General features: G+C 40.8%; 1 protein-coding gene across 1 annotated transcript in view; it reads left to right on the top strand.

The window, feature by feature from the left end:
• The window catches only part of PSKH2 (protein serine kinase H2), a 23,620-nt gene extending 19,657 nt beyond the window's left edge, over positions 1 to 3,963 (top strand). The window contains exon 3 of the mRNA XM_006880555.1: positions 3,643 to 3,963. Coding sequence (XP_006880617.1) covers positions 3,643 to 3,963 — 321 coding nt within the window. The remainder of the gene's footprint in view (positions 1 to 3,642) is intronic.
• The last annotated feature ends 5,951 nt before the right edge of the window (positions 3,964 to 9,914 follow it).

Here is a 9,914-nt window from a genome sequence, read left to right as displayed (position 1 = left end):
GTATTTTGGGTATAGTTTTTGGAGAACATCATGCTTGGAAAAGTAGGGGTTCAACAAAGGAGAGGTAGACACTCAGTGAAATGTTTTGACACAGGCTGAAGCACAGCAGCAGAGGTTGTGCGGAGGGGAGAGGCTGAGGCTCAGTTTCATTTTGTTTGTACGTGGGGTCTCTGAGTTGGAGTTTACTCCATGACACCTAATAATAAACAGCATGCCTGTTGTTCAGTGACATGGTTACATTTTCTACAAGACGACAGCTGGCTCAGTATTTCCCTTCAGACTGTTCTGTTCTCATTCATCTAACTTTCCTGCTCCACGGCCCCTTCCCAGCTTTATTTTAGGGTAAATGTTGATCATTTAGTTTCATATGGATGGTTTTTAAACATATATATTTTAAAGAAGTACTTACGGATGATATTGTTTATTTTTATGTGCTAATCTGTTATTTAGCTGGAAAGTGACCTACAAGAGTGGTTTCAGTACAAAACTTAAAGACTAGGATATATTTTATTCATGTCTTATTTACCCAAATAAACTGAAGGGAGGAAAACAAAAAGAGCTAAATTCCTTTACTGATGTCTTTTTATTCAAATCATAGGTAAATTGCAGAGTGCTGAAAGAATGTAAAGCCTGGTTTTGGTTTTGCTTTTCCCCCTACACTAAGCAAAGACAATAAGTAATAAGGGTCTCTTATCTTTCCCAGGAGATATTTTTTTTTTAACTATCAGAAGTTGTTTATGATTTATAAAGAATTTGTGAGTTTTTCAATGTTCCTCCTTCGTAAGATATAAAAGATATGAAACTATTTTTTCCCCCTTTTCTCCTACATATATCCTGCTTCCAAGCTTGTTTTAATTGGGGAGCTCCACCAAACTCTGTCCACCATGGGTAACCATTATTGCATTTGACACATCAGTGTCACAGTGTTCAGCATCACAGCAACCACGGGTTACCTCTGCACAACAAATGGACTATATGTTTGTAGGTAATGTAGAAAACAAGTTTGAATACAAAATAACAGGTCTTTTGATTCTATCCATAAAAACCTCTCCATGACTTGATGCTGTTGTGTATGTGGGTGTGCATACACTCTAAATATTGCTGAAATAACCCTAACCCTGAGGCCTCAAGTAGCTAGATGCTCCCTCGCTCCCTCACTGCTGTGTCCTATCACAGTTACATGTGAATCTTGTCAGCTGGGTGAGAATGAGAAGGGTCCTGTGTCTTTAAGGAGATGCACTGTGGAAGGACCCTTCACTGCAGTCTCTTTCCCCTTCCCTCCCCAGGAGACTGCAAGTGCTCCAAGACCTAACCAAGCTTTTAGAGGAAAAGAAAAATTTATGAATTTGTAATCAATTCCTCTTTCTACTGTAGCATCTTCTTGGAGTCACAGGGACTCTATGAAATGTCCCGAATGTGGTGGTCACCAATCAACTATTTTTGTCATTGACCAATGACAGATGCTTTGCCCTATTTGGCTCATATGGAAAAACAGTGTAGGAACTTGCATTGCTAATGACACAGCTTGCTTGACAGATATCTGGAAAGGACTTCTCATTCACTGGGCAGAGAATTTGAGAAAACTTAAGTTACTTTTTATTTGCTTAAGAAATGTGTGTGTGTGTGTGTGTGTGTGTGTGTTTGACACAACAGCAGAGTTTTAGGGTCACTGTATGTGGGAAACTCCAGCGGAGCTCTGGTAGCATAATCCATAGGGAGTTGTACTGTTTCCCCAAAGACTGTGTCTTTCTGGTGGTTTGAATCTACTGGTGACATTGAGGTAGAGAGAGGGACCATTTCCTACCATATAATTTACAGCCTTGTAAACCCAGTGGAAGGTCAGCTGCAAGTTGGTTCTAACTCAATAGCAATGAATGATAAGCGGGAAATGCAGAAGCCATTTTTTCCTGTTTAAAAACACCTCGCAAGCCAAAATAAGTTCCATCCTAGTTTGAAGGCAGTAAAACTTACCTCAAGAATCCCTGGGTGGTACAAATGCTTAAGTGATCAACTATTAGGTCACCAGTTTGAACTTCTCCAAAGTTGCCTCAGAGGATGATCTTGGTTATCTCCTTTTGAAAGGTGACAGCCTTGAAAATCCTTTGTAGCAATTCTTTGCACACATGGGGTTGCTAAGAATTAGAATTGACTAGTTGATAACTAATTAATTAATTAATTGCAGAACCTATACTCGAACCAGGAGGCTATTGTGTGAACAGAGCAGGGGAACACTGCATGGTTTAAATTTTTAAAAAGTGTGTCAGGATTATATTCTCTCTCCATACCTATTCAATCTGTTTGCTGAGCAAATTATTCAAGAAGCTGGACTCTATGAGGATTGGAGGGAGACTCATCTGTGTTACGCAAATAACATAATCTTGCTTGCTAAAAGTGAGGAGGACTTGAAGTACTTGTTGCAGAAGATCAAGGAATACAGCCTTCTATATGGATTGCATCTCACTGTCAAGAAAACCAAGATTCTTACCACTGGACTGATAGACAATATCATGATGAATGGAGAAGAGATTAAAATTGCCAACAACTTCATCTTGCTTGGATCCACAATTAACATCGTTGGTACCAGCAACCAGGAAATAAGGATATCCATTGCACTGGGAAAGTCTGCAGTTAGAGGCTTCTTGAAATTGCTGAGGAGTAATAATGTCAGTTTGAAGACTAAGGAGCATCTGATTCAGGCCATAGTCTTTCTGATCACTTGCTAAGGAGCTGGACAATGAATAGCATGACAGAAGAAGATTGAGACCTTGGAGCTGTGGTGTTGGAGAAGAGCACCGAACATGCCACAGACAGTCAAAAGAGCAAACAGTTATGTCATGGAGAGAGTGCAGCAGGACTGCTCTTTGGAGGCAAGGATGACGAGGCTTCACCTCACATAATTAGGGCATGTTGTTAGAAGGGGGCTATGCCTTGAGATGGACATGATACTGGGAAGGGTGAAGGGTCAGTGCAGGAGAGGAAGACTCTTAACCAACTGGATTGACACAGTGACTACTGCAATGGACTCTAGTGTGTCAGGAAGTGTGAGGATGGCACAGGATAGAACAGGGTTCAGATCTTTTGTTCATAGGTCATACTCAACAGTACTTAACAACAACAATCAACAACTAACAACAGCAACTACATATATTTTAACTTTATTTTGTGTAGTTAAGAATATACACAACAAAATATATGCCAATTCAATCATTTCTACATGCACAACTAAGTGACATTGTTAGCCTTTTTTCTCTGATTGTTACTCCTTAAATTAATGGCGAAATACTCAAATTGCTATTTGGAAAAGAGAATTTTTAGGCCTTACATACAGACTGTGAATTTATCTATACCCTTCCCTCCTCAGGAGATGCAGGTGACTCAAGTCCTGAGGAAGTTTTCACAGGAAAAGGAAAGCTGATGAATTTGTAATCCATTCTACTTTCTAACACCTTCTTGGAGTTACAGAGATTCTGTAAAATATCCCAGATATGGTTGCCACCAACTGGAGATTTTTGTAGTTGGCTAATGACGGATACTTTACTCTTTCCCTAGGGAGGGAAGGGGATAAATCTATATAATTAATGTGATTTGTCACCATGTGTATGTAGTATGTCTTTTAAACTTTTTGATATGTTTTTTTCTCAGCCTTGGCCAACTGTTTCCCACTTGGCAAAGGACTTTATAGACAAGCTACTACTTTCAGACGCTAATCATCGCATGTCAGCTGACCAAGCCCTGGATCATCCTTGGGTGCTCACCATGGCGGCAGAGTCTCCCATGAAGAATCTTCAGAGGGTTATTTCCCGGAACCTCAGGCTGAGAGTCTCTCCTCACTCTCGGAGTCCCGGATCTGCACAGTCTTCTAAGTCCTGCTCTTCTCACAAATCAAGACATGTGTGCAGCAAAAGAAACTTAGGAGTAGAAGGATCACCACTATCTGCACTTTTGTCAGCAGATAAACTTTAAAACGAGTTTATCCTTAAGCTAGATCCACATTCACAACACTAGATCAATGGAGACTCATTTCATCATGATTAAGGACCCTTAAGCTCCAAGGATATGAGAATGTGTAGTTGTTAGATAACATTGATTTTTTTTCTTGTAACATTTTGCTCTATAAGCCTACATGTTTGTTACTCAAAATACACTGCTGCAAAGGATTAATAAAATGAGAAATATTATAAGCATTTATATCATCAAAATTTTGTTGTTGTTGTTGTTATGTGCCATCGAGTCGTTTCCGACTCATAGCGACCCTATGCACAACAACCCTAAACCCCGCTCTATCCTGCGCCAACCGCACCGCCTCTGACACACCCATCCCAATTACCCCAGTCACCGAATCAATCCAACTCAAAGAGGGTCTTCCCCTCCTGCGTTGTCCCTCCACCCTCCCAAGCATGATGTCCCTCTCCAAGGACCCGTCCCTCCTGGCAACATGTCCAAAGTATGTCAGACGAAGCCCCAGAATCCTTGCCTCCAAGGAGTAGCTTGGTTTAATCCTCTCCAAGATGAATCTGTTTGTTTTCCTGGCAGTCCACAGTACATTGAGTACTCTTCTCCAGCACCACAGCTCAAAGGCATCAACTCTCCCTCTGTCCTCCTTAGTCATTGTCCAACTCTCTGATGTATAACAAGCGCTTGCAAAGACCATGGCCCATATCAGGCACACCTTAGTCTCCAGAGAGACACTGTTGCTCCTGAGTACTTTAGAGAGGTCCCTAACAACAGACTTTCCCATCGTGATACGCTTTTTGATTTCCTGGCTACTGGTGCCAAGAGTGTTTACCGTGGAGTCGAGCAAACTGAAGCTGTGAACAATCTCAATCTCTTCACCATCCATCCATAATTTTGTAGATGAAGATAATATCTTATTAATTGAGAGGATTAAATGAAGTATGAGATTATAGGAAAAAGAAATATGTACATGAAAGAATGAGGAGTTAGGGCCATAGAGGAAGAGTTAGGTGTGGAGAATAAAGGCAGTTTTCTTGAAATTATGGGCTTGTTTAAAGCAGAATGTATAGTGTCAACAAATGGTGCTTAGTAACAATGAAGATAGTTAAAAGTGTCTATTACTTTCTTGTTTTATCTGAAAATATTTACAAAAGATTGTTTAATATGGAATATATAAAGAAGCTTAAAATCTAGTATTGATCCATCAAAAATTTGTGGTCTAATTAAACATTCATTAGAAAACAGGCATTTGGATGACTCAGATAATTGTGTAAATGTGTTTAGTGCATTTATCACTTACCAGGGTTTCCAAAAAGACTGTAGAATCATTTTGCTTTGCTCCTCTACTGTCAGCTCTTGTTGGAAGCACGGGTTTCTTCAAGGGAGAGAAGAGAAGGCACTTGGCTTTCTTATGAAGTAGCCTTGTGGGCAGGTCTACCGTCTTCTTCTAGGGTCACTCACTGAGTCAGAATTGACACCAGGGAGATGAGTTTGATTTGTTCTTGATCATTTAATAAAATTTCTCACTGATTCTAAATAGTCATCATAGAATAATTGTAAATAACTGAAGCTCTGAAACTTACATCTCCAGGTGGGGTGCACAGGGCCCAATTCTCAGTACAGAAAATCTTTGTAAAATGATACAGAGATAGAAGAAATTTTATGAATTATGCCTCTGAGTCTGTCAGTATGAAAGCATACTGTTGTTGTTGTTATGTGCCTTCAAGTTGAAACTGACTCGTAGCTGAGCCTCCAGTGGGTTTTCAGAGGCTGTAAGTCACACGGATGGAAACTGCTCATCTTTACCCCATGGAGCAGCTGGTGAATTTGAACCAAGTCCTCTGAGTTGACAGAGCAACTCCTTACAACTAACCCACCAGAACTCCTGCTATAAAAGCATGTTGTTGTTATGTGCCATCGAGTTGCTTGCGACTCATAGCGACCCTATGTACAAGAGCCCTAAACCCCTCTCTATCCTGTGCCAGCCTCGCCGTCTCAGACACACTCATTCCCACCACTCCACTCACAGAATCGATCCATCTCATCGAGGGTCTTCCTCTCCTGCGCTGCCCCTCCACTTTCCCAAACAGTCTCTCCTTGCAGCATGCCCAAAGTATGTCAGACAAAGCTTCGGAATCCTTGACTCCAAGGAGCAGCTCAGCTTCACCGTCTGCAGGACAAACCTGTTTGTTCTCCTAGCAGTCCATGGTGTATTCAACACCCTTCTCCAGCACCATTAATTCTCCTTCTATCATCCCTAGTCACTGTCCAACTCTCTGATGCATAGCATATAGCTTGGATCAGATACACCTTAGTCTCTACCCTGAAGTTGTTGCTCTTCAGTACTCTTGAGAGGTCCCTCACAGCTGACTTTCCCAATGCAATTCTTCTCCTGATTTCCTGGCTGCTGTTACCAAGAGCATTGACTGTGGAACCAAGCAAACTAAAATGGTTAACTATCTCAATCTCATCACCATCCATACTGATGCTGCCAGTTGGCCCAGTGGTGAGAATCTTTGTCTTCTTGATGTTGAGCTTCAATTCATATTGAAGGCTGCAGTCCTTGACCTTCTGCAGCAAGTGCTTCAGGTCCTCCTCAGTTTTAGCAAACAGGGTTGTGTAATGCACATAATGCAGGTTGTTGATGATTCTTCCACCAATCCTGATTCCATATTCCTCCTCAAATAGCCCAGCGTCTCAGATAAAAGCATAGATACATTAGATAAGTAATTCACTAATAGTTATTTGCTTATTAAGGAAAAGAATGAAATTTTAGAGTGACATTCAATATAATTGCAAAATTAGTCTGTAGTGTCAAGAGTTTATTGTTCAAAATGGATTTCCTAGCCGTTGACTTTGACACATAGCAAGATGGGATCTTGCAAATAGGATGAGTTAGTCCATCCAAAATTATATTGGCTAGTTCCACTATATTCCATGTTTTAATATAGTGGATTCATTGACAAAATTTTGGGAACCTAAATACTAACAAGGACAAGGAAGGGTGTAGTGTGCATTCTTTGAGGCAGAGATTCCTGCTCCATTTATACTGGGATTTACACAAGTGTAACACCAGGCTTAGCAGAGAATCAGAGAGGGATATTAGATAGAGCTGACTTGAGACTACTGTCCCAAGGAGCAAGAACCAGAGGCCTTCAATCCACGCTTGCTGGAGGTCAGAGGGAAGACAGCATAGCTGGCAGGCTAGGGAATGATGATATAAGCCATGAGGCTGAAGATTGGAGGTCCTGTGACCATGCTTGAGAAACTATCTGGACTGAGGGATTGTATGCTGCTGCCAACTGTTAATGTCCATAACCTGCTGGAGGGTCAGCTATAATGCAGTTCTGACTAGAAGGTGGTTGTTGTTGTTGTTATGTGCCATCGAGTCATTTGCGACTCATAGCGACCCTATGTACAACAGCCCTAAACCGTGCTCTATTCTGTGTCAATCTCACTGCCTCTGACACACCCATCCCGAGTACCCCAGTCACTGAATCAATCCACCTCATAGAGGGTCTTCCCCTCCTGCGCTGTCCCTCTACTCTACCCAGCATGATGTCCCTCTCTAACGACCTGTCTCTCCTCACAACATGTCCAAAGTATGTCAGACGAAGCCCCAGAATCCTTGCCTCCAAGGAGTAGCTTGGTTTAATCCTCTCTACGATGAATCTGTTTGTTTTCTTGGCAGTCCATGGTACATTCAATACTCTTCTCCAGCACCACAGCTCAAAGGCGTCAATTCTCAAAACCAACAACTTATCTAACAAATCTCATATTAGTGATTATGGTTCTGTGAGGTCTGTGTGGCCATTGCAATGAATTGCAGATCCAGGAGAGTACTGAGCTTGGTGATAGAATTTGTAGAAGCAGCTGCAGGAGTGTGGGAGACCATGTCTGATCTTGAAGGAATGAGTTTTGTTCTGTGAATGTTACTGATAGGAAGAGAGTTCCCTCTTGTGGAATTAGTAGAGGTCACAATTGGTCATCTCAATACCGCTTACCCTCATTTTACAATCTGAAATTTTTAAGTTATTTATTTCTCTTTTAAGATATATACATAATTAAAACAACTACATAGGTGATATATAAGTATGAATGTATAGTTAGAAATATAGATACTGTCAACTTAATTATAATGCCTAATCACAGCTCAACATTAAGAAATCAAAGATTCTCTCCACCAGACCACTTGGCAGAGTCATGATAGATGGAGAAGAGATTGAGATTGTTAACAATTTTATTTTGCTTAGATCCACTGGTACCAGCAGTCAGGAAATCAAAAGATGTGTTGCATTGGGAAAGTGTGTCAGAGACCTCTCCAGAGTGCAAAAGAGCAATGATGTCAGTCTAGAGACTAAAGTGCACCTGATCCCGGCCATGAACTTTGTAATTACTTGCTATGCATTCGAGATCTGGACAATGACCAAGGGTAACAGAAGAAGAATCAATGCTTTTGAGTTGTGGTGCTGGAGAAGTGTACTGAATGCCAAAAGAACAGACAGATCTGTCCAAGAAAGGCTGAAACCAGGTTGCTCCTTGGAAGCAAGGATTTGAAACTCCACCTCACATCCTTGGCAAGTTGCCAAGAGGGACCAGTCCTTGGAGAAGGACATCATGTTTGGAAATGTGTCGGGTCAGCACAGGAGAGGACTATCCTGGATGACATGGATTGATAGTGACTGTGGTAATGGGGACAACTGTGTTGGAGATAGTGATATTGTCTCTTGACAGGGCAAGGTTCAAAGCAATTATACATAAGGTCACCAAGAATCACAGTTGACCCAATGGCACATCACAACAATCACATATGGCAGGCAATGGGTTAATTTCTTAAATACAGAGAGAACACTTAATTATTAGTTTAAAAATGATAAAAATGAACAAATAGTTTCACAGGTAGACCATAAGGAAATTACAGATGGCTGATAAATGTGTGAAGAAATGCTCAATTTTACTATAATTCGTAAGAAAAAAATTAAAGCAAAAACTGGTAATATTTTTTACTTACCAGACTGATAAAAATGAACATTTATATAATACATATGGTAGAATGTTGCAGATAAACAACACTGTCATGCACTATTGAGAGGAGTGTGATCTGAAATATACTTTTGAAGCGCAGGGATGCATAGTTTAAAAGCCAGCTCTCTACTTAGACCCTGATGATCTATTTCCTTGAAACGTAGATGGCCTTACCCTTGAGAACCTACGGGCTGTGGCTCCACCTTATGAGATCAAACAGCTCTGCTTCCTGTGCTTTCTCCAACATTTATGCTGATGTCCCCATTAAGCTCTATCTCTATATAGAAACACAACAAACTATGTCTAACACTGAGAAGAATAGGAATTACAGAACACTTAACTGTACTTAGATAAAATCTATCCTAGGTCAAGAAGCTGAATGGAACAAGGGAACATTGTAGGGTTTAAAATCAGAAAGAACGTGTATCAGGATCGTATTCATTTTCCATACCTATGCAATCTGTATGCTGAGCAAATAATTTGTGAAGCTGGACATTGGGAAAAAGAATGTGGCATCGGGATCAGCGGGGACTCATCAACAACCTGTGTTATGCAGATGACACAACCTTGCTTGCTGAAAGTGAGTAGGACCTGAAATGATTGCTGCAAAAGATCAAAGCCTCTAATATGTATTACATCTCAACACTAAGAAAGCACAGGTTCTTAGCACTGGGCTAGTAGGCAGCATCGTGATAGATCGAGAAAGGATTCATCTTACTTTGCCACATTCCACAATCAACATTCTTAATATTAGTAGTCAGGAGATCAGGAGACACATTGCTTTGATCAAAGTCCATTGTCAGGGGCTTTTCCAAAACACTGAAGATCAAGAATATCTTTTTGAACACTAAAGTGTGCCTGATTCATGGTCTTTTCAATCTCTTGCTATACATCTGAGATTAGGATAATGAATAAGGATGACAGAAGAACTGATG

The sequence above is a fragment of the Elephantulus edwardii genome, unplaced genomic scaffold (assembly GCF_000299155.1).
Source record: "Elephantulus edwardii isolate Elephantulus edwardi_28Jun2011 unplaced genomic scaffold, EleEdw1.0 scaffold00008, whole genome shotgun sequence".
NCBI classification, from domain to species: domain Eukaryota; kingdom Metazoa; phylum Chordata; class Mammalia; order Macroscelidea; family Macroscelididae; genus Elephantulus; species Elephantulus edwardii.
The sequence above is the reverse complement of the archived record's forward strand: the minus strand, read 5'-3'. Positions and strand labels throughout refer to the sequence as shown.